At 40.0% G+C, this 25,835-nt stretch overlaps 2 protein-coding genes across 6 annotated transcripts in view; one reads left to right on the forward strand and one right to left on the reverse strand.

The window, feature by feature from the left end:
- LOC121649996 (E3 ubiquitin-protein ligase SH3RF3-like) overlaps positions 1-10,838 on the reverse strand; it is a 123,566-nt gene extending 112,728 nt beyond the window's left edge. For 2 of the 4 annotated variants that reach the window (XM_042001189.1, XM_042001188.1), the window contains exon 1: positions 9,715-10,838. In XM_042001189.1, coding sequence (XP_041857123.1) covers positions 9,715-10,131 — 417 coding nt within the window. In that variant the 5' untranslated portion in view covers positions 10,132-10,838. The remainder of the gene's footprint in view (positions 1-9,714) is intronic. The other 2 variants (XM_042001191.1, XM_042001190.1) reach the window with 1 other exon arrangement.
- A 7,999-nt stretch (positions 10,839-18,837) lies between these two features.
- The window catches only part of edar (ectodysplasin A receptor), a 39,757-nt gene continuing 32,759 nt past the window's right edge, over positions 18,838-25,835 (forward strand). For both annotated transcript variants that reach the window (XM_042002698.1, XM_042002699.1), the window contains exon 1: positions 18,838-19,108. The gene's annotated coding sequence lies outside the window, so the exon portion shown is untranslated. The remainder of the gene's footprint in view (positions 19,109-25,835) is intronic.

Here is a 25,835-nt window from a genome sequence, read left to right on the forward strand (position 1 = left end):
CAACATCTCTCCAAAGCAGAGAAAGATGGGGAGGAGGTATAGGAGGTATTTTTGTAATAAAACAAAAGGGAAATTAAACATATAACATATAAAACAAATAGGTGTGTACACATATGCACAAGGTACAAAACACCCCCTCACACAAGTCACTGCATTATCTGACAACCACCTCGTTTTGTCTGTGAATCTCTTCCCCCCAAAAAGAACTGTTCCACTTATTCTAGCACATCACTAGGTTCATTACACACACAATACAAGCTTCAGGAGAGTCATTACACCAACGTAAAACTGCACGCAGTCAAAAACTGTGACTCATAACACTTTTCTGACATTGTAAAAGGCCGTTTTTAAACTGCTGTCGGTAATTTTACACATTGACAGTCCTGGATAGCAGCGGGAGAAAACTGATTTGGGTTTATCATTGCCAGTTTTATGAGCCAGAAGCCATGTAATGTGATGCCAGCAGAGGCAGTGCTTCTCCAACCAGGGAGTAGCACATAAAGGTCCACCAACATCACACAGGATTCTGGATGGGAATAGCTAATGTAGCTAACGAAGTCATTGCAACACAAAGCACAAATCCCTGCCTTCTCCTAAATGTCTTATTAAAAACACAATTTTTCTTACTTACAAAGTCAGACTAGTTCTTCCACTGCACTTATGTAGTTGTTCCTGAACGTGTAGAAGTTTCAATGAATCACTTTCACCCACTTCAATATGCCATTTAATTCATTTCACTTTTGTGCTAGTCACTTATGAGGTAGAAGAACTAGTTACTGTGCTGTGTTCACCATCTTGAGGACTGGATTGGTTTTTTGTTTGTTTTTTGTTTTTTACCTGCGTGTATTTGGAGGAGTTCATGACTGTCTCAGTCTAGTTCCTGAAGCTGGAAGCCAAAATCAATACCTCTCTACCACTGTGCTTGACAGCTGCTACGAGGTGGTAAAACTGGTACCCAATACCACATTTGGCTTACATTTTGTCCTGTTTCTCCAAAGGACACTGTTCTACAGGTCTTGTGGTTAGTTCAGATTAAACTTTGTAAACCTAAGCTATGCTGCCATCTTAATTTCAGAGAGGGAGACTTTTTCCCTCTCATCGCTTAAACAAGTCACACTCGCTCAGTCTCATGTTATTGTTAACTTTAGCATTTATCATATTAACTGATGTACAGTGGTGTGGTGGTTAGCAATGTGGCTTTACAGTAGGAAAGACGCTGATTAGCTGGGGCCTTTAAGTGTCATGCTTGAACGTTATACCCGTGCCAGTGTGGGTTCTGGTCTCACAGTTGGTTTAATTTATCATTTTAAAATGACTGTATGGTGGTGAGGTGAATGGTTGGTAGTTGGTTTGTCTGTGTATGGGCCCTGAAATGGACTGGCAACCTGCCTCTCGCCTGATGGTAGCTGGAATGAGAGAAAGAAAATGAATGTTAACTGTGTCCTGCAGACTCTGACATATAGTTCTTGGATTGGATTTGCAATTTCTCCTTGCATCTTGGGGTCTGACCTTGCAATGCACTGCTGCTTTGAATGTTTTACTTTTGTGAAATAGCCTTAAAAACATTTCTAGACTAATCATGTTCTTGTCTTCCCCTCTTTGGCATGAAACACACACCTGAATGTTACAGAGCAGCAAATATAGAGTTGATCAAATCTGCTGACAATCCTTAAATCACATGCCTTTGATTAGCAGCCCCTGACTGTTACTTACTCTCTTAATTTCTATGGAATCAGTAAAAGGAGTCATTTGTTTTTCACACTGTTATGCACTTTAGACACATTTTTGTAAAACAAATAATGATAAAAGCAACATGCTGTGTGTTAATAATCTGAGTATACATTCATGTAATCCTAGAACCTGTCAAGTACTGGGTTTTTTTTATATCCTGATGCATAAAACCTGTTTATAGGGTTCACTTTCTTTTTTTTTTAACATGACTAATAAATTACGAGTCCGGAAATTATACATTTTGTCAAAAAGGTTGTGCGAATGTTAATTTGCATATAGATGTTTAAATAATGAACCATTCATTTGTACAGGCTCTACCAGTGACCACCGACTTCTCACCTCCACCATCTCCATAGAAACCAAAGGGCGGGAGTAAGGGGGTTAACCCTTTACCTAATGTGTACATGTGTGTATTTGTGCAAGTGTGTACACCCGTGGGAATAGCAGTCAAGCTTGAAAGCTTGTTTAGGCTTTAACACCCATCATCCACCAACCCCCAAGTCTGAGCACACACACACACACACCAAGTCATTACACCTTCTCCAAGGCTATGAACAACCCTTATCCACCACCCTCCCTCCATTCATCAATCCATTATCTGTCTAGCTTCATATCTGTATTAACTGGACGATGGATGAGCAATGAACACACACACACAGATTCAGGGCAGTAAGAACACAAGTAATGAGGACCACATAGTTAAACAGACACAGATTGTGGAAAAACCATAGTTAATTTTGATACTGACAGTGATCAGAGCAAATCATAATAGTTGAAGCTGTCTTATGTCTCAAAATTAAGCTCTAGTCGATAATGACGTTTATTTGAAGCTGACCTTACAAGGTTCTTGTAGTCTTACAGCAAGTTTATATCAGATATTCACATCACTAAAAGAAACTACTTACTGAATTCTGATTTTACAAAGGTTAAATATCATTGCTGCTTGATTCAGAACCACTGAAAATCCAACCATGCAAGACTAGTAAACAAATGTGTAATCTAGGAATGCATACAGCATAAACACTTTTCTGTAAAGCTGTGTATGCAAGACACACACACACATTCAAAGAAGAAAACAGAATAATTCACGGACGTCCCAAGAGGCACAGAGCATAGTTCTTAAATGGCAGTGCATACATAAATGAGTGTGTATACAAACAGATTGTTATATGAGCACCCACTCGCACAAACATATCCTTTTCCTCTGTTTGTCTTGACTCATTTTTTTCTCAAGTTCCACACACTTTTTCCCATGTGAAAAGAATGTTTTTAATTTCAGTGTTACCACATAATCAGTCCCCCCCTCAACACACATGCATGCACACACATGGAGAGAGAGAAATGTCTTAAGAGATAAAACTTTGGAAGATGAATTGTGTTTGTCGGTTTAGTCCTGCGCACGTCCATGTACGGTATGTGTGTGTTCAGTTTGAAGTGAAGGGATAATGTGATGGTAATGACTAGGAGCTTGTTGTTTACTTTTTTTTGTTTTTTTTTGCTTGTTTTCTGCAGTGTTTGTGACACTAATGAAAGTGAATGAATGCGCATGCACAGCCATGTATAACAATGTGTACTCATGGGCATGGGCTGTGAAGCAGGAAATGTGGTGGCTGTGCAACAAAGTGGGTGGTTGTTTTGTTTTGTTTTTTTTTTTTATTGTGAATTTCAGAAGCTGAGTTTTAAATGTTGGTAGGATTTCAGGAAAGTGAGGATTTATTTGATCAAATGGCAGTTCATTCTTGAAATACTTGGTCAGAGAATTAAGCTTGGGTTGAGGCTCGGTCTTGTGTTTATTTATGTCTTGTGTACTGTAATACAAAAGACAAAGGTACAAAGGATTATTACAGGGAACAGAAGCACACTATTTCCGCTTAGGAGCCCTAATCCTTGAGAATGACAGGGCAATACAATGTCTCATTCTCGAGATGAAAGCAGGTGGCGTCACTGCTGCAGCATGCTGCCATGGTAACCTTGGGCGTTGCCATATCAACTCCAGGTAAATACAGGTATGGGAGAAGATCAAGGGGCTAGGATCTTTGTGAAAAACTGCTTTGATGGAAACTGGACAGGAAGAGAGTAACCATTTGAAAACTATGCAGTGATTCTTTTCGAAATGTTAGACGGTGATATGTTGATATAACTCTGCCTGAAATACAGGAGCCAATCACTCTATGTCACACTCTGATGTGATGGGTATACTGCCGCCTTTACTTGAATCTATATGAGATATTTGGGAAGCTCTACTTTCTATGTAAAGCTCTAAACACAAACTAATCTCATCTGTCAAACCCCAGATGGTACATGGTCCATATCTGATGAGAATATAATTCTGGGGAATGCACCAGATCCTTGATCACATCAAATGCTGAAAACATAAAATGTTTAATACTTCACAGCACAGTCCTCCCAGGCAAAATCTATCGTTGACAGATGAACAAATAGATGAGCTTTATGAATACCAAACAGGGATTGAGGATAGTCACTGAGGTATAAAAGAGGTACTTCCTGATCTATAAGCCTCCCACACTCAAAAAACTATTTATTTCCATGAGAACAGACTTCACCATTTTTAAAACCACCTTTCTTTGCTGGTGTTGGTTCAATAACATTTAAAATCTTCAGTTAAATGCAATCTGAAAACCTGTTTTCAAAGTTGATTTGATCAAACTTTATAAAACAGACATATTTCTGCATGTTATGCAGATGTAAAGCCAGGAGGAAGTTTTTCAGTTAGATGGAAATGTATTTAATCACGTTATGGGACATTCACTGCAACGCATCATTCTAAAATAAGCTCTGACGCACCGTGCACGGTGAGAAAATGAGATCATCACTATGCAAAACATTTCTATAAATGTATTGCTTTGTATCTGCTCCATTTGTCCAAGTCTAATGTCCAGGAATCACACGTGGCACAAAAACCCCTGACTTAGGCTATGTCCACATGACACCGAAGCCGGTTCTGGTGTGAAAACGGTGTGAAAACAACATCCCCACGACACCGCTGTAGTACATACCACAAGGCTGTGGGGGGCGCTAAAGAGTAAAACTCCAAAGCTAGAGCAAAACAACACATGTGCAGATAAAGACTCACTACGTGTTGCAGGAAGTTCACATTGGAAGCAGAGAAGAGAAGATGGATGAGGATTCACTCTGAGGCAAAAGAAGAAACATTTCTTTGGACAAATGAAGAAGTCGAGCTTCTTCTTCAAAAAACTTCGGACTACAAAGCATAAAAAACTCGAGGAAGGGTGGATTGGGAATCGGCGCGTGTTCGTCACATTGACGTCATATCCTCTAGTGGTGTGTTTACGCTGTCTGCACAGTACCCCAAACGATAGAAGACTCAAAACTATCCACTGGTACCTGGCTTCAGACATGGCTGGTTTCATGGAAGCTAATCCCTGGCTTCGTGGGGATGAAAAGGGTGGTTTGCTAAAATACTTTTGCGATTTTACTGCCATCTGGCGTAGTGGTGACGGCCCCTTAAACAGAATGACAACTCACTTTGAAGTAGCTTCTTGTGGACACAGAAAAAGATAGATCAATTGGAAAGTGGTTGAGTGTTACTTAGATGGCATAATCATCAAAACGTCCAATGTTTTTTATTAAAAGAAAAAGCATATATTAAAATTCCTTGATTGAAACAAGGTCAGTATGCAAAAACTAAAAAACAGAAAAATCTACATAACTTTATCACTGGTTTGTGACCTAATACTCAAGCAAATTAAAATTTAATCTAATGGCAAATTTGGGGGATATCCAGCTAACAAGCAACCAAACAAACACACTGGAATCCAGAATTTAAAAACACCACTGGCATCAGTAACTAGATGAGCTCAGCCTTATCAGATAATGTTAAGCTACCAAAGCTTCGAAATTCAGTCCATCAGACAAAATAACCTGAGAGGCAGATTGATTATTTGGACTTGGTGCTACAATCCCTAAAGCTTTTGACTTGATGGGGGTTGTTCTTGTTCCTGGAGATGACCAACAAATACTATTGCCACATGATTCTCACATTCCCCTACATCATTGTGTACCTTGGCAACAACACAGAGCATTTTAACTTTTGTCACAAAAACTCCCAGCAGAGGAAAGCCCTTGGTAGGCTGATGACAACCATGTGTGTGTGTGTGTGTATCTTTAGATAGTCGTTTGGCTGGCCAGACAGCATCCATCCTCTTTAGCCAGCAACTGCTCATTTCAGCTGCATTAGCAGGTGCTGTGATTGTCTTCTTCTGGGATTCTGACTCTTGTTTCAGCCAGGAGCCTCATAGTGGAACGAAGCCCCTGCAACCCCACCTCAACTAGATGTGCATTTAATTTCCAGCCACACTTTCAGCTGTGAGGTTTCTCTCTTGTCTGCCCACACAGCTTACTTCCAGGTAACGGTGTACGGCATGAACATACAGGTGCTTTTTGCTTTACTGTCTTTTTCATATGCAAATCATTCATTGATACTGTTACAAATATTCCCTTTACTGAGCACTGAATATGATGCCTAACAGGAGTTTTGTTCACAATGAGAATAAAATTAGACTTTTTTTTCCTTAATAAACATATTTTACCATTTGCAGAAAACAATAATTTTGACACAAAAGTTTTCCATTCCCACTCAGTTCAGATAGCATTGTTACACTGTTAAAACAACAACAGCAACGAGAAAGAAAGCTGTTTTGTTTTTATACTATGTGGGGGAAGTACTGTTGAGTCACTTCTACGGCAGAACAACTGAAGGACTATCAAGCTGCCTTAGACTTCAAATGCAAACAAGCAAAATAAGGCCACTTTCAAGTAAGAGCAATATCTACACTTTTGACAAGCAAAGCAGCACTTTGATATGTGACTGAACACATTAAATACACAAGCAGAATTAGATTAAATATACCTTTAAGGGTGCAAACTCTCGCTTGTTTACTGACTCGGGGAAGGATTTCTATCTCAGACGATTTGTAGTTTCAAATAGTTTGCATGAATGAAACAATCAGCTTTGATAGATTGTAACTGGTCACAGCACAAGGTCTGCAACAGAGGCTAAAAGAGTACTGTGTGGGATGGAGGGTGGGGGTAGCTGGGCTGGCTGCTGACTCAGCATGCCTGCTTCTTCTTCCCCTTCCATGGCAACACATTCATTCTCATCTACAACCCTTAGCACCTGATACAGAGTATTCTATTTCACTCAAACACAGATCTAACTCCATTTTCAAGACCCCCCACTCCCCCTCCACATCACATGTGCAGAGGGATGTACCCAAATGCACACACACACACACACGCATAAAAATCCCTCCAACAGTTAGAAGATTAATTCACACTTTTATCACGCAGCCTTGGTCCCTTGAGTGCCTATGGACACATGGGGGGGTTATGGGAGATGGGTTATAGGCATGTGTGTATACTTGTATGTGAGGATGAGTGGCAATAAAAGCTAAATCCACAGTGAAGTGGTCTCCTCATGGGGCCCTAAAACAAGCACAGACTGGCCACAACTTCAACAGTAGAGTTTTTGTAATGCATGTGACTGTTAAAGCCTCACTTTCCATGGAGTTTTAAAGGTCCCATATTATACACTTTATTCCCAATCTGAGACCATTCATTAATATCTAAATGAAATATTTCCGCCATGGTATGGACAAATCGACCCTCAGTTTGAGTGCAGCGGCTTCTCCTCACCTCCCTCTTTTTAGCAGCTTCAGAAATGTGCCGTTTATGGTGGGCGGAACCCTGGTGGAGCAGCTCAGCTGTTGGCTCCGCCCATCGCATCGCCCGTCATGAGGTGATTGACAGGTTAGGCCTTAGCGGTAACTAGACGCTGATTACAGCGTAGTGAAGGATAAACAAACGCCGGAACACCGGAACCCATTCCTGAAGCCCCCATTACCGACCCAAACCGTGACGCACGGAGAACACAGCTAGCTACGCTCATCAATCTGATGCACAATGGCACCGGATACAAACAGTAGAAACAGTAACTTGGCTACATTTACAACAGTGCTAATATATTTTCAAGCTATCAGACTAATAAGGCCGAAACGATAAAATAACTGCCAGCTCTTACCTCTCCAGCTGTGTCACGGACAGTTGGTATTGAACCTGGCTTCAGCTTCAAACGGTTGGCGAAGCCTGCTTTCCATGCCCCCATGTTGTGGAAACAGTCCTCTTTGAAATGCTGGCCACAGACATGCAAAACCTTTGGAAGTTTTCCGGGTACATTCCCTCCAAAAATAAAATTAATCCACTCAGTCCTCGTGGGTTCAGTGGATGGAAGTAAAAAAACGCTTTCGTGTTCATTTATGCAGCCACAAACAGAACAGTGCTTCTGTCGCTTAGCCATGTCCGCTAACGAGGGTTGCCGAAAAGGATAAACACTGGGCGCTAGGTGATTTTTAGAGGGCGGGCTTTGAGAGCCGGTAAGCGGGTCCGTCGCTCTGTGGGGAGTGGTTATTGTCCCTTATGACGTCATAACGTACACGCTTTCAAACTCGCTCAATTCAGCGCTTACTTCCCTAGAGGTGGAGCAGGGGGGAGAGAGAGCGCCTGAAAGAGTTTCACACTTACGGGTCTCCTACACATGCGGGGGGACCAGTATGACTGTTCCAAAACCATTAAAAAGTGAATTTTGCATAATATGGGACCTTTAAACAGTTTGTTCTAGAACTGCTGGAGTAAATAATTAGTTTACAAGTTATTTATTTAGAGCGTGGATGTTCTTGTTATATTTTCTGATTGCACGACTTCAAATACAAGCGAGCTCGAAACATAATAATGACTAAGTACATAAATGGCTATTCTCCTGTTTTGAGTATAATCATGTTTCTGTTATGTCTGCCAACATGTCCCCCCTTCATGTAGCTTTTGTGCTTCTTTTCTTTGTTGGTGGAGTTGTCAATCTGGGCTTGGATTCCCATTTTCTACCATGAATGAGAGGCTGCTCATGGCTGCTGCACCTTATCACACCAAAGCGCTCCATTGTTTCAGTCAATGAATAGCTAATATTACAAGTCAAGTACTGAGCCCAGGTAGGGAGTATTTAAAAAAAAAAAAAACTTTTTTTTTACCTAAATATTTGTTGCATTCCTCTAACTGGGCTAAAAAAAAAAACATACAAGCTCACCATCAAATCTAGGAAACTGCAATACAGCCAGGCATATTTATCCTGTTACGACTGCCAGATGTTTTTAATTCCAGTTGAAGGCAAAACAGCAATCAACATTTTTGCAGCTCAGTGCTGATGATATCACATTGTGCTGTCTCACTGCCACATTACAGACACATTCTTTCACACACCACAGCCACAAGACAATTGGATGCACTGCACAGGAAGTAAACAAGACTCCATTCTACTCCCACTGAATGTGGGAGATGAAACCTCACACTGCTGCAGCCTGTGAGCAACTGGACTTAACCAAGAGGAGCCCTGCCGCTTCCACTATCTCCACAGCATGTCTCTCCTCCTATTCTAAATAGTACAGCTGTGCAATAATATGAAAGAGAACCCTTATTATTTTATTCAGCATAACCAAGAGAAATTCTAAATCAATCAGCGGATGTCCAGGTCATCTGCATGGGAGAACAACAGAAAAGCATTTCAGCTTTTTCTTTCAATTACTGTAAATTTCTTTCTTTTTCGGCCACTTACAGATGTTTTTAAAGCAGGGCTGCATCCAATTGAGGAATAGATCAGAATACAATTGCTGTCAATGTAAGTATCTAGGACATAGCTTATATTGCAGCAGCTAGATGAGCAATGTAAACATCCTCGCGGAGAGGAATCTGTCTATTACCCCTCCAAAGCTTCCTTCACCAAATTCTGCTACTGAGCTGCAGAGTCCAGTGGGAACCAATCATAAAGTTATGTTTTATGTATTGCCGACTTGAAAAGGTTCTAATGATCCAGAATATGTCTTATTTTATAGAGTGTATATGGGCAAGAACTCTACAGATGCACTGGGTCATGTCGAAGAAGGTAAAGTAACCAACCTTAACCGGGGAGCTCCTGGTGGCCACGGGTAGCTCTCTGGTTGCTGTGCCCGGTAGGGAAGCGGATATCCCTGCTGCGTACCCCTGCAGAGAACCCCCAGCTAGGGACTGCCTGCCGCCTGCTCCTACACCTCCTCCTCCGCTCCCTCGCTGCGGCCGCTGCTTGATACCATCCAGGAGGCGAACCAGAAGGATGTTGGCCGGCAGGTCGTCCACCCCGCAGTCCACGAGGATGCGGCACTCTGGGCAGCGGAGCTCGTTCCGGGAGCTCACAATGTTCTCCAGGCAGCGGCGACAGAAGGTGTGCTGGCACGGCAGCACCTTGGCCGTGGTGTCCAGGCGCTCCAGGCACACCGAGCACTCCAGCAGATCCAACAGCGACGAAGAGTCGTCCATGTCGGCGGAGAGGGTGAGCATCTGGGCTTCAGTGTCCGTGGAGACGCCGCGATGACTTTTTCTTGTATCGTGGAAACACACGAGGGACACAGAACATTCTGGGAGGCGAACCGGGCGAGAAGGAGCCCACAGAAGCCCCAACGACGGTGTGCCCCCTTGTGCGAAGCAATTACCTCTGTGTTGTAACTGTTCCCCGCTGTTTTGGACCTCTCTGTATCTCCCTCAACGTGTTTCTGTTTCTCGCTTGGTTCTCCGTATGTCTCCCCCCTCTCTCCAGCAGCTGTGCAGAGAGCGGTGAGGTCACGCTCTCATCATCGTCTCCCGCGCGCCGATCACAATTACGGCGCACGCTCACGCACAGGGGAGAGAGAGAGAACCATGGATCCACACTGGAGCGAAACAGACCTCTTATTAATTTACACCAAGCAGTTTTCACACCTACACTGACTAAAAGAACGAGACTGGTTTCTCACCTGTCAGGCAACACGGCTGACGGTTCCGTGTTAGCTCACCTTCTCACAATAGCAAGCTGCTCCAATTAGCCTTGTCATCTCAATTTAACATTTCCATTTTCTTAAGATTAATTCATTCATCAAAAAGTGAAGATAAGTTAATTTAACTCCAGTTTGCCCTTTTTATGTAGTTTCAAATCATTATAGGCAAGCTGTGAACACAAAAGGCACCGTGAAAATGATTTAGTATAATTTTATACGCTGTCTTTCATGTGCGTGACAAGCAGACATCCGTTTGATTATCTTAGTAACCATGTCCAGCTGATGGCTTTGCTGACAAAGTAGTTTGTGGCGACACCTGGTGGACACAATAAGTACAGTAAAACAAAACATGAAAATATATATATAAAAAAAATCTCCATATGGCATCTTATTGGATTATTGTGGGTAGATTAAATCATGTAAGTTGATAACGTTGAATTATGTGCACTTAAATGGGAAAAGAAAATCAGACTAAAACCTGACTTTTTATAATTAAACAGTAAATTAACTACACAAAAATTTATGTTTTAATCAGTGATGCATAAAATGTAAATTTTGGCCTTAAGAGTTTGTGAACATTCAATAATTTTCTGTATTTTCTCAGTAAGCACTCATAAAATGTTCATACATGTCTTAATTAAATTAGACAAAAATATCCATCTTAGTAATTTATCTGTTGCGATAAATTATCAAGTGTTTATCATATGTTTGTTATGCATGTTATGCATTTCATTTTAATATGAGATCAGAGTCAGGTGTTGTTAATCAGTGGGATGATAAACAGGTGCGAGTTGAGGTCCATTAAAAACCAGAAGAAGCTGGAAAAGGTCACCAAACCATCTAAAGAGTTTGAGCTCCGTCAACTAACGATCATGGAGAGTGTGTACAAACAGAGCAATTTCAGGTCAATAATTACCTTAACTCTTAATTATTAGCAGCAGACCAACAAAGGTCAATCCAAGAGCTGAAGGTGCAATAATATGAAAGGTCATAAAAGGATCCAGGGCAACTACTAAGCCACTAAAAACCTCTCGCTAAAGCCAATTTTAATATTAATGAGTCAACTATCAGGATATTTCTGACTGTTTGTGCTTTTGTTAAGCATCACTTGAACAAACCACAGTTAGAAATTTTTTTTGTGGACATTGTGGACATTTTTTTTGGGGGGGGGGCTGCACAATAACCCTGTTCAGTCCATTTATAGCAGTAGTGGTTATGGACCTGCTTTGTTTGCGCTAAGATGGCTGTCATTATTGGAAAATTGAATTCTATGTTTGAGTTCAATGAGAAAATGTCAGGACACGTGTCAGTGAATTGAATGTCAAGCAAAAAAGGGCTTTGCAGCGTAGCAGTGACCCAAAGCACACAAGGGGTACTTTTAAAAGGGGGATAAAGAAGAGTACAATTTATGTTGTGGAATGACCAAATGACCTTTATCTCATTGAAATGGAAGGACCTGTAGTGAGCAGTGAAGTGAGGAAACACACCAACATCCAGAGTTGAAGATGTTCTATATGAAGGATTATTCCTTCATACTAATATTCCTTTAAGAAGATGTGCAGGACTGATAAAAAAGTTATATTAGACATAATATTTCAAACAGCACAACAGATCATATAGGACTATACTGTCAATGGTAATTTTTACAGAACAAAACTAACAATGAGGGTGTTTGATGATAGATACCATTTGTTAGACACAACATGGATAAAGGATGATGAAATAAGTGTCTGCATGTATGTGGCTGTATCATCCTTGTTATGGGCACATAAATCTGTATAAACAGTCACACAGTAAACCCAGATGAGTTCAAGTATTATGTTTTACAGTAGGTTTTTGGCTGCTGTAAGAATGGCTTGTGTGATGGTGAGTTGATGTAATATCATCTGAAGTATTTGAAACATGACTGTGTGTGTCTCTTATTTGTCAGCATTGACTGTAGCTTTGTTTGGCTCGTCCACCTGTTAAGACCTGCTCTGCACATTCAGGAGGGGCAGGGAGGGAGCCAGGCAAGTGTGTGTATGTGACTGAAGTGACGCCTTCCTGGTTTAGGGGTGGGCCCAATGTTTACCACCCACGATGAAAAGCAGGGGGGGGACTACCCAGGAATACAATGAAATGAAAGAGTGCCTATGTGTTGATTAGTTACTTTAACTGTAAATTATGATTTATTTGACATCATTGCATATGTTTTTGTTAATTTTAAGATAACTCTCATGAACACATACAGGTATACACATATTGTGTGTATACATGTTTATGTGTAGACACTTATAAAAGCTTTGATAATGATGAGCATATTTAAAACATTTATAACAAACTTATCAGACAGAATTTAGAAAAAAAACAACATATTTTTTAAATGGTTGTGCTCAGTAGCATGTGCTGCAAAAATCAAAGTACAGAAAACAAAAAGCCACAACTGACGTTTGAATCCAGAGAAAACAACAGACTCATCTGTTTAAGCTTGCTTTCGCACTTTGAATGAGCCTTTTTCAAAGGTGCTTTTAAATAAAATGTATTATTGTTAATATTATTACAAAATAATAACAACAACAACAATAATAATAATAATAATAATAGGAGCTTTTTCTCATAATTAGAGTGAAAAATAAAATGAATACAAATCAAAGTGAGGTGTTTTGTGCCTGTGGTGCGATAACTTTAATACTCTATTTTTTTATCTTCAGAAACTTATCGTTTGGCTTTGGTCTTCACATCCTAATGGCTGCAGAACATTGCAATCCAACAGCAATTCAGCTGCTAAAAAACACAAACAAATTGTTGAAGTCAAGCTCTGATTTTGAGAGCCTCACTGGTGCAGCGGCCCACAAGTGCTGGCAATAAGCCCGCATTCATTGTGCATGTCTCTCTGTCTGTTACTCTCTATCAGACCCACTCATGTCTTACGCCCAGCGTGTTTCATCTGCTTAACACAATTCTCCACAGCCAATGATTCAGAATTGGAGCGGAACTATGGAGAGAAGTGAATAAAAATGATTACTGGATGAAAATCCCCTCAATCCATTTAAGCAGGATAGCCAGGGCTTCCTGTGGGATGCTGCCCTGTCAATAACAGACAAAGGTGGATGCGGTTTAACCAGAAGACCTGTCACTTTGTAATGATAACTAACTCGTTAGTAACACAAGGCTTAAAGAGCTCTTTAAGATATCAACAAGACTAAAATTTGGCCAAGAGATTTTACTAATGCATAAACACACTCTGTATGCTTTAATGATGCAGATGTACAGTACATGTAGATAGTGTTTAGCAACATAAGTGAAGGATGTCTTGATTCAGTTCAGATCACATCTGTGCAGTAACAGGGCCTTAAATCTGTGTCTGAGAACCTGTGCTGACTTCAGTAAAAATATTTGCAATATGTCTTGTATTTTTCCTTCTAAGGCTACAACATTACTGATTGGCACCCAGATTTCTTACAACTTACAGTTCCATGAGTTTTGCAGCAAGAACTACAGGGTAATTTCAGAAATGAATGTCATCCTTGATGAACCCTGGAAATAAACCACAAGTGAACTGTCCTGTCTCGTCAGCTTTATACATATTCATGTGTTCAGTGCTGTTATTTCTCTATGTAGTTTTATTCTGCTTCATCCAATTCTGTTTCAAAAAAATGTGTTATCGTCTTGTATCATCTTCAGCAAAACCAGCCTGAACTAATCATGAATATGCAGTGTGTGTGTGTATGTGTGTATAAGATAGAGGGTTGATGTATCATTTCCAGGTACCTATACTATACACCTCTCCCTCTCTTTCATCAGCCAATGTCTTTTGTCCATGCAAAAGTAGGTTCGCTGACACAACAGTTTCTATGGCAACTGGTTTTTTGTTTCCACGTTGAAGGGTAGTTAGAAGCAGTGTATGCATGTGTGTGTGCGCGTTTCTACAGGCGTGTATGTGTGGCGGAGACTTGCAGGGGTAATAACAAGGTCATAGCGTCTGTAGGCGGTAGGTTCACTTGTGTAATGTCTGTGTTCCCTGATGTGAAATTGTGTAAGAAAACGGCTGCTAAATTAAAAAGACTAAATACCTGCCAGGTATCTGAAATATTTGTGTGGTTAGGGGACGTTGTCATGCATATGATTAGGCTTGACTCAGCTGTTTGGGTGGCTCTGGTAAACAGTTGAATAATGTACAAATATGATTACACTGCCAGTAGAAAACTGCACTTGTGTTTATTATATTTTCAGCATTTAGGTTACCGCCAACAATTTAAGCTTTTTAAAGCCCAAAATTGAAATGTATTTAGTTATTTATCAACTTACTTTTGGAATATTTTTTTTTTCCTATTTTGTTGCAAATGTAGGTCTTTCTAACTTAATCAAAACAAGCAGATAATTAGAAAATTACAGTTCCACTGACTGCTGTCTAGTCCTGCAGTATTTACATAGGACTCGGTGGTGTTTAAATTAAAGTAGCAGCCTGTGGCAGCTGTTTTACTCAGCATTATTCAAAACTCTGATGCTTTGCAGTAACGTTAGTTGATCTTAAGACTTCGCAAAGACTTCAATGCCATCCACAAACAGACTTGTGAATATATTGTTTGTTTTTTTAAATAGAAGACATTGCCATTTGTAAGTTGATATGTTGAGTAAGGAATAAATCTTATATATATAAATATATATAAATAAAAAGGTACATTTAAGACTAGGGAATTGTCTGGGAAAGGCGTTTGCCTCTCCACAGGGTGACCCCAATGTGTTTGGGGTCAACAATACCATATTTCCTCTCTCAGGTGGAAATTGAGGTGAGGAGAGGATGGAAGTAGAGGGCAACAGCAACAGGAAGACACTGTTGAATTGAAGTGTGTCAGGGAAGAGCTGTGGCCTGCTGGGGGCATCAAACTTCAGTTATGACAGGACTCAGAGTAAGAACAGAAAACTGTTGATCTGGGAAGCTTGAATCGAGAGGAAACCTGGAGTATATTCTTCTCAGCTCCATCACTGCCATCATAACCATGTTCTGTAGCCCATGTGTGCTGGAATTAGCCACACACAGATCTGTCTGGTGAAAAAAAGTGTCTAGTAAGGGCTCCCGAACAGCTATCAACACTTGACAGAACCACCTCGTACATCTGTTAGAACAAGAGAAGACCAAGAGCTTAAAATAGGGAAGCAACTAAAGTTCAGAGCGTGCAGCTTTATTAACTCTAAGGCCAGATATGGTGCTGATCATGAAAGTCTCCAAGCAGATTATTATCTTAGAATTGGTTGTTCACGAGCAGGACCACATCAAGGAAACTAATAGGGAGAATTGGGCTTAATGCATTGGGCTTATGGAATTATGTGGCAAATGAGATGTGAGCTAAATAAAGTGGTATGCTACAAGTCCACTAAACTGTTCCTCTGCAGGGGCTATAACAGGGTGGGTGTCACAGGGGCAGAAAGAATGGCCATAAAGATAAAATAGCATCAGGAGTATCAGAGCAAAACTGTAGGCTTGATCATCTCAACCCAACCTGCCTCAGTGAAGCTATCCAATGGCAGACGCTTGAATGGATTTATCAGAATAATAAAACACAAGTGTTGTTACAGATAGTAAAGCTGATCCAGTATAACACAAACACAGGCTAATCCAAGAACACATAATTCATGATGTGGCGCAGAGTATCAACTCCACTAAACTTTTTTTATACAGCACCTTTCATGTAGAGTCCACTGGAGGTGTTTTCTTGTGGCATCATCTGTAAATGCAGGTTTTTGCTTAAAGGGTGTTTTTGTCCGGTGTGTGACAGAACTGCTATCATTCTTTTAGCAGAACATATCACTCTTCTTGTTATCTTATCCTCAACCTCTTTTTATCCCTTCTTATCATCTAATCCCCCCCCCCCCCCCCCTTCCCTTCAGTCAGTCAGGAAGCCCTGGATCAACATCAATGAGGCACTACAGGAGGAGGAAAGACAGAAAGATGGAGAGGGAAAAAATGAAGCTAGAAGAGGATGGTAAAAGAAGAACATGCTAAATACGGGTCAGAGAAAGTATAAAAAGAGAAAGCCAGAATGAAAAGAAAAAGAGTTATTGATTAAAAAAGGAAAATTGGGGTGAAGGGAAAGAGAGAGAGAGACAGAGACAGAGACAGAAGGAGAGTAAGTAATTACAGGACTCTCAGTGTTTTCAAAGCCCCTCTTTTATCTTATTCTTCCTGTGGATGAGAAAAGAGGAAGCAGCGGAAAGAGGGGAGGAGGAGAAAGACGAAAGTCCAAGCTTTAGTATAATTCAGACACCAGGCACCAGTCAGCTGCATCACAGACTCACTCAAACTAATTGATGTCCTCTGTTTCAAAGACATTCACCATCTGAAAGTAAGTGTTTGTGTGTGTATGGGAGAAGGCTTCATGTAAAGCACTTAAATAGTAGTATGGTCTGAGTGTTAATTGTGATTACTATTTAATGTAAAAAATACAAGCGCTGGTTCTCACCAGTGGTTTTAAGTGTGCAAACAGAAGTATTACTAAAAGAAGAAGGAATAGTTGTAATGATAACATGTAATTAAAATGTTTTGGATCAATTATTAATCAAATTATTTAGGTTTTGAACTGTCAAACTTTTTCTATTTTTCATCGTAAATCCAACAATCAACTGATAAGAATATAACTGGAAATTTACTAACATAAAGTACCAAAAAAAATTTAATAGAACCATACATTAGCCTTTTCATATATTTTCAGAGAAATGATATGATCATGGTTGGCAAAGTACAGTTGTAACTGTAAATGTTAAATCTACTGAAGAGAACCAAATATTGTAGAAAGTGTGGTGCCAGAACAAATCAACAGAAAAAAACTTATATTTGGGTTTTTGTTCATTAAAAGTCTGCACAATGATGTGGTTGTTGGAAGCATTGCCTCACAGTACACTGGCTTCCTCTCATAGTCCAAAAACTTGCATGTTAGGTTAGCTGGTGTCTAAATTCTCCATAACTGTTAGTGTGAATGTGTGCAAGAGTGGTTGTTTCTTTCTTTCAGTGTTGGCCTGGTGATGGACTGGCGACCCTGCCGATCACCTGATAGCTGGGTTACCTCCAGATGGATGGATGTTTTATTAAATCTAGTTTCTTTGGAACTGTATGCCATATCACTTTAAATTGGAACTTTTTGTCTTTTCTCATTGTCGTGACATTGACATTTTGACCTGCTCTCTAGCAGATGTAAATCAGCCAAAGGCTAACTCTGGTACAATGCATGAAATGGAAACATTTAAGTAATAAATATAATAAGGGGCAATTAAGTAATAAAAACTAATAAATATAATCTAATAATAATAAAAATAAATAAGTAAATATAGGAAGTATAAAGAATAATTGATTTTGGGTTTGTAGTTCTTGTTTTTCTATTGTTAGTCAGTGAAAGGGTTAATTCTGACTTATTTTCTTCAAAAATCTCAAAACCAAGTCAAATAAGATTCATTTTGTAGGTAGTGACAAGAGCAAATTTAACAAACTGGTCAGGAAAGCCGGCTCTGTGATTGATGACAGGATACATTGCGGCAGTGGTGGAGAGGAGGTTTGTGGACAACCTGTTATCTGTCATGGATTACCCTGACCACCTTCTCCACCAAACACTGGATAGACAGCAGATCTCCTTCTCCTGGAAACACATCCAGCTCTGCTGTCACATCTTTCCTGCCCCAGGCAATAGCATTTTACAACAGCTCCTCTCTGTCAGACAGAGGGTTAACTCTGCTTCTTTTTTCTTCATACACCACAATATGTTCACATCTTGAATCCCATATTTTTCATTTGTCCCCCTCTCACATGCTTACCTGGATATTTAATTGTAAATTGTATATTGCACATAGCATTTTCTTCCCTTTTTCTTTTTCATTTTTAATTTAATATTTGTCAAGTGTGTATTGTTTATAGTATTTCGAATCATGTTGTTTATTCAATTTTATTTTTATTGTCTGTCTTATTTTATAAGGCTGCTGTAACAGCAGTTTCTCAATCTGGGATCAGTTTCTAAAAATACTCTTTTTTTCCATGTTTAACATTTAAAATGGGGAAAAACAAACTTCCTTAAAATAATTTTAATTATTATCTGGTATGGATATTACTTGGAAATTATTCTTTGCTTTAGTCATTTTAATTTGTTTATTTTCATTCTGACCTCGCCATCTTCGCCACTACACACCTGCGAACACCAGATGGCGCAGTCGAGTCGCAGTTTGCAGCTTGTTAACTGTCCTCACTGACAGCCTACCTGAGGCACGTTAATCGGTTTCTTTTTCAGGGCGGAGAAAGCCATAAACTCACTTTTTTCATCAAGGAGGAGCCTGGAGACACACCAACATGCACCAAAGTGGAAGCTGAGAAACAAGTCGAGCTGAGCTCAGTAAAAACCTCTTTAGACAGCCAGTCCGTTGGCGATGCCCACCCGACTACAAGCTAAAGATTGATCACCGATCGCAAGGATCCCCCGTCAGCTGATCCTGCAGAGTAGCCGGAAGAATCAGACCAGTTCGCCCCCCCTGGTTAAAGCTCCCAGGTAAGAGCTGCGCTCTCAAGAATGCAAGGACAGATTACTGCAAGACTTTGGGGGGGAAATTCCTGAGCAACATGTTTTTCTAATGCCAGACAAACATGTGCTTTACTGTAATATTACCTCACAGAAAAAAAAAAAAAAAAAAAAAAAAGAAGTGATTCTCATTTCTTTCATTTTAAGGGGACATGACTGAAGCACAAAATATAAATCCACCTGATTAAAATGAGTAACAGTAACAATGAGTAGCAAAAACCTCCAAACTACTTTATTTTTTTTCTTACAAACACCTGATGTGTGGATTCTGACTGGTTTCTATAAATTGAGAGATGAAGACATGAATGTTATGAATTTCTGTGGGATCAGAGAATTAAATATTTGCGTTTTGATTTGCATTGATACCATCCAAGGGAGTTTGAGACCAGCATCCTCGAATAATTCTGAAGTATGTGAAGGGTTCTGAGCGTGTTGGTGCAAAGTTTTTAGCCCAAGGTGGTAGACAAATTTTCACATCACTTGCTTTATAGAGTAGGCCTCACTAACTTTGTGACAAGGCTGATTTACAATCCTAAACATGCAAAAGACACTGACTTTATTTATTGGTAATTTTTGTCTGTATGAAGTTTGTTAGAAAGAGAACATTATAGATAATAATGTTTGAGTTGTTATATAACAAGCTACATCAGACTTATATTAGTCAGTCTATGACAATTTATTAGCCACATATGTTTGTAAAAGTGCACATTTGTGACCTTTGCATGCCTTTCTCCTCTGTCTGCATAATTGTTTTCTTGGTGCCGCCTGACTGTCCCAGGCCCCGGGGGCCCCAGGGGAAGTCCTGCCCGCAGACAGGCAGCTGAGCCCGGCTGGGAACATGCCGGGTCCTGCCGCGCCTCTGAAGTCTGCTGGCTGGCTTTGAACTGGAGCTGCTGGAGGTGGAAATCAATCCGTCTCTATCCACTGTCTCTCTGACTCCCCCTGCAGCCCCCAGTGCAGTCCATCAATGCTGCCTCAGAATCTTTCATGTTTACAGGTAGAAAGGCTGAGCAGACACAGAGAAGAAACAGGAGGGAGTGTAACTCATCTTCAAAAGACGTTAATATGGTTTCTGGGGATTAAAGGGATGAAGACAGAAAAACTAACAAAGCCTGTGCCTGTAGTCATGATCATCCTCCACTAGACTGAAGCGAACAGATAATTTGTTTACTTACTCGCAGCTCTGTCACTTAACGCTGCTCAGTCCTGGAATTCACACAATAGCTCTATTTATCCTTGAGTGAGAAAGGAAGAAGGAATTCTTGTGTTTTTCTTGTGAAAGTTAATATTGAGATTTATGTTGGATCACAGCTGTATTTAATCCATCATGATGTGCCCATTTACCCCTGTGGAGAAATTTATAGAGCTCAGGGGACCTTCTGCTGTTTTTGTAATACTTTACACATCTAAGAGGAAATTTAATCTTAACACATTATACAGAGTTTACTTATTGAAGAAAAGTTATTTAAAATCATTATGTTGCTCCACGGAATAATTTATTGCTACTGTTGCTGCTTGGTGGAGGCTTGTGCCCCATGGCCTGACTACCACAAGGAGCACATGCAAGAGCTGCAGTCGCTCTGCATTCAGTGTAATGGTTAGCATTATTCTTTGCAGATTTATAGGGAATAGCTGGAACATTTAATAATGCTACAGTTTAAGTGTCAGCTTTATACCCACAGAGATCATGATGCTGAACTTTTATTACATTCAGAAAAAGAAAATATAGACTCTTACAGTATGTATGTTTAAATTTCTAAACTTTTATAGCAATAATGTCAGATGGTGCTATGTGTACTATAATTTTTTGCAAAAAAATAAGATGATCTGCTCTTGCTGTAAAATACACTAGAGGTACACATATCTTGCAAGGTGCAACCAAAAAAGGTTTTGTGTGAGATTTAAATTTAACGAAGTTGAGCTACTACAAACCATTCTTTGTTTATTAGACTGGCATATTAACACTTTTTTTTGCATGAAAATGATCTTAGTAGACATTAATGGAGGCTAAATGTGCATTAGCTGTATCTCTTCCTCATTTAGTGTAGGCCTATATGTAGGACTGACTGTGCAAGTTAGCCCTGCTTCTTTCTCTACTGCTCATCTGGAAACAGTTACTCATCCTTGACTTTCCTCAAAGACTCAGTGCTTCAGCTTTACTAAGTTATCCATCAGCTTATAATGCATTTAAGCGTGTGTCCAGTCATGGGTTCTGAGAAACCTCATGGTGCTCACAGATGAGATCAGCTCCTTAAATTTGTTACATATGAAACTCTGGTGTTCTGAGAAGCCATGGTGTTGACTGTCTTCTGGCATATGAAGATACGATATTGACGTTAATGAGGTTAAAACCTCACTGAGATGTTTGGCTTTGGAAAAGAAGCAACCCAGCAGCCAGAAGATTTGTAGAATCTCAAGGTTTCTCAGTTTGCAATTTTATGGTTCCTGAAACCCCTCTGGCACTGTAGAAGAGTCTGAACTGTCCGAACATGCATTTGGTGAATAAGGTTTTAGTGGTATAATTCATTAGACATCTTTCAGTGACACCTTCAGTTCAACTGTAGTATGAGAGCACTGACCAGGAGCCACCAAGCCAACAACTGGTCATTGGGAACATCTGGGACATCAGTAAATGTCCATCTCTCTTGTCTTTTCAGTGTCTGTTACACAACATGCAGTGTCAGATCCCATAACCATTTTTTCTGTATTTTCACCAGCCAATTCAGCATGTCGAATCACCTCTGGATTTGTCTTGTATTTTCAGTGTAGTGTCCCATTACTATTTCTGTCCTCGAATGATCTCGATCAGTGACAGAGGATATTCTGGTTGGTTGTTCAACACAACCAGGGCTTCCCCTCCTTACTGCAGTTTCCTCTTAGTTTTCTTTTCTGCCCCTTTCTGTTTTTTAAAAGGTTGCCAACTCCGTTCCTTCAAGTTCTCTCTAGCTAAATCCACAAACCCAAACATAAACCTTTGGTTTTCCCTTGATGAATAAGTGGAATACTGTCCCCTTATGTGCTACTGAGTCAGTGTGTTCAAGGTTTTTTTTTTTGAAGATCCAAGGAGGTCCAGCAAGGGGCCCATTTGTTATTGCTGGTCCTTAGCACTTAAACCCCAAGATCAAGGCAATAATCTGCCACAAGATACATTTTGAGTATCGGAGAATGTCTAATTCTCTTGTATTTTGGGTGTGAGTGCCCCATTACCATTATCAGCCTTTTTTAGCCAATTCACCAAAGATGCAAGTCATCTTTGTGAACTGTGTTTTCTGTGTTTAGATGCTGGGCGCCCTGTGATTGACTGGCACCCTGTTCAGGGTGTATTCGCCTTGTAGCAGCTGGGATAGGCTCCAGACCACCCCCCAGTGGAATGTGAGGATACCCAGCAGGAACTGCTAGCTCATAAAACAGTTTTCAACAGGATACTGTAACCTTATTTACCTTATTTGCAGTCATGGCCACTCAAGGCTGTAAATTCTTCACACATGAATATTGGCTGTTTACCTCTATATGAACATGCATCCAATGGGGACATTTTTGAGTGGAGGACCATCCCTTTGAAACTGACAACCCCAGTCAGTGAATAAAAAGCACCTGGACTGATCCCTTTTACCATTCTGCAGAGTGCTGGCTGGTGGCTGGCATCTGTGTCCATCTACGTAAGGCTAGACTGAGACTTCAGTTGTGCAGTCAATAATATGGACTGAATCTTTTCAGAAAGTCATGCTTATCTGAAAGTGTGGTCCACACAGTCTTGACTACAAATACCGTCCCTTCCCGTTGTAGTTGCCTTCATGGTTCTCTCAGAGAAGGAAATGATAGTTGCAGAAAATTACCCAAGTATGTGCTGCTCTTAGAAGATAACCATTCTACAACAAGCATTGGGAATAGAGTTGATTACATTACATTATACTGTATTACATAATAGTAAAACTGAAATACTGAGTGAGGCTTGGAAATATGTGTGACAAGAGAGTTTTTGCCTTAGGACAAAGTTAAAACAGTCATGTACTGGTTGGCACGGTGGTGAGACAGTTTGTGGGTGGGAAGCTGCTGAGGGATTAAGGCTCAGCTGGGGCACCTGCAGGATTTGGGATGATAGCTTGATTCATTTTATAGCTTTCCTGATGAAGCTCTTGGTGGCAGGTGAAACAATGCCAAGCATGGATTTCTGATGGCTTGCAACGACCTCAGAGTGAGTACTTAAATTCTTAACGCTTTACTCTTTAAATAGGTTGACTAGGATTGCAGCTTTGAAGATTCTCCTTCCTTTGCATCTGCATTCATCCATCATGACTAGTTAATGCTCAGATGTTTTAAATTACCCCCCTGTGACTAAGCACTGAGGGGAAAAAAGCTGAGATTGGTTTTAAGAGGTGTTAAAGTGTATACCTGTGGGATTTTATTATCAACTTGACAAGTGGACATAAACAGATTCAAAGCTGAATATTTTTACTCAACTTTCTTATAGTAACTTAAAAAGAACAAGGACCCATCCAAAGATATGAAGAGGGGTACATGTTAAAAACTCACAATCATATATTTTTTTGTTGAAAGAGCTGCCCCACCCCCATTTACTTTTACCATAGGTGTAAGCTAGATAAAATAAATATATACAGATGAATTCCAGGTTGCAGATTAGCTTCCCCGCATACAATCAATGCAAAATAAACAGAGACAGAAGCAGAGACAGGGAGAGAGAGACGTTCTGCTCCAGCAGAACTAAAGAGGGGAACAAGGGATCAAGGAGAGGAGACGATGAAAGACAGATTCACCAGCAGGCAGAGAATCAAAGAGCTTGCTGACTGACTGGAGCTGCCATAGGTGTGTGATACGAAAGAGTTAGAAAAATGTATGTGTGTGTTGGCATTTGCAAGTTCTTTTCATGTGCCCTAAGAGTTTGTTTTTCCTGCGCACCGTGTGGGAAGCTGACAGTAAGTCTGTAATTAAAGCAATCAAAAGATGAAGGGAGAAAAAAAAGATCACAGGCTCATGCAAAAAAAGAAAAAAATTCATTCAGAACAGAAAGTATTTACAGTGTCTTTTTTTCCTCTTTTGTTCAAAATTCTGAACATTATTTGAGGTAAAAGAGCAGAGTATTTCTATTTACATGAAATCTCTTTTTTTATTTAATTTTTTTTGATTGTTGTTGGTGGAATTTCAAATTGCACCAAAGCATGTTTTGACACTCTTGTAAATCTACGGCTCACTTTGATAAACCGTGGTGATTCAGTTGGATGGAGTTAGGAGTAAATCGATATTCAGCCGGGAGATGAGGGCCAGCTGTTGACTGAGGTTTGGGTCTGTCTCCAATGTTGGAAATCTTTTTAATTATGGGTTTAGTTTCTCATCAAACTTAGACAGTAATCATGTAGCAAATCAGATATATTTATTTCTAGCTCATTTACTTCCTCTTAAGTGAGCCTTGGTGGCTACTTTGTTCAGCGAGTTGGACTTCCTGTGGGACTGATAGAGATTTTTTAATAGTAAAGGAGAACAATGCGGTAACATTCATAGCCCTGTCTCTACTTAGATCTCGCTCCAATCAGGGAGCTCTATTAGGAGATGTTTTGGAGGCACGCTTGTGGTCTGACTGCGCTGAAGGTGAAAGCAGTTGGTCTGATGTGACAGACAGGCTTGTCGCCACCACCACACAATTTATTTACTTTCCAACTGCCTGCAAATCATAGAAGAAAGACAAAGTGCCAGCAGTTCCTCCTCTACATCAGAAATGAGAAAAACGCCAATAAATAAAAACAGCCTAGACAATTAGAGTGACAGTGGATTGACCAAATTCCTATAATAGTTGGGATGTTGTAATTTTTCTTTGGTAGGTTCTGTGAAGTATTCAGGGGGACGAGTGGATAATTATGCCCATTGCTCAGGTAATAATATGGTGTTAAATTGCTTAATAGTACTGTGTCAATACCTACATTATTCACCTGGTGACTATATTAACTGCATTTCAAGTCTTTATCATGAATCCAGTCCTGTTTTTTTTTTCCTTTTTCCCCCCCTATTTTATCAGAGAACACAGAGGCCCCGTTGTCGGAGTTGACAATAAAACAACAACAACAAAAAATTTAAATATGTCTTCTTAGGGTGTGTTGTTTGCCAGAACTGGTGGAGGTTTAGATGACAGACCAGAGAAGCTTAATAGAGGGGAAATTCAAAAGGTTTGTGGTTTTTCTCCTTTATACCTTCACAGTGTTTTCCCCAGGTTCACATTGGGTCTGGCGAGGGTGGGGGGCAGACCCACAACCATCCATAATTAAATAACAGTTTATTTTAACTGTTTAGTTTCGTATGTGTAACTTAGATACAGGCTTATTGAACACGGTGTAGATCTTAACCTTAATCATGTATTCATGAACTCTGAAGCTGCAACAGGTACTCTATCCATTACAACACTACAGTGGTAACATGACATGTGATTATGACAAAATAGCCTTATTTAATCATCATGCGAAAGCTACATCCAGCTGTGAAGTCATGTCGCATTACCAGTTTTCTATATTTGACTGAAAGACTGCGATTAACCAAAACACAGAAAACAGTTACATTTTTTAAATGAGCTAATGGATACCTTCTCAACATGTTGGCATTACTAAAACCCGCACAGAATAGCTATTGGATCTATTTTAAGCCATACTATGACTCAGAAATGACTACAATGACGGTAGATTCAGCTGTGCCT

The sequence above is a fragment of the Melanotaenia boesemani genome, chromosome 12 (genome assembly GCF_017639745.1).
Source record: "Melanotaenia boesemani isolate fMelBoe1 chromosome 12, fMelBoe1.pri, whole genome shotgun sequence".
Taxonomy (NCBI): Eukaryota; Metazoa; Chordata; class Actinopteri; order Atheriniformes; family Melanotaeniidae; genus Melanotaenia; species Melanotaenia boesemani.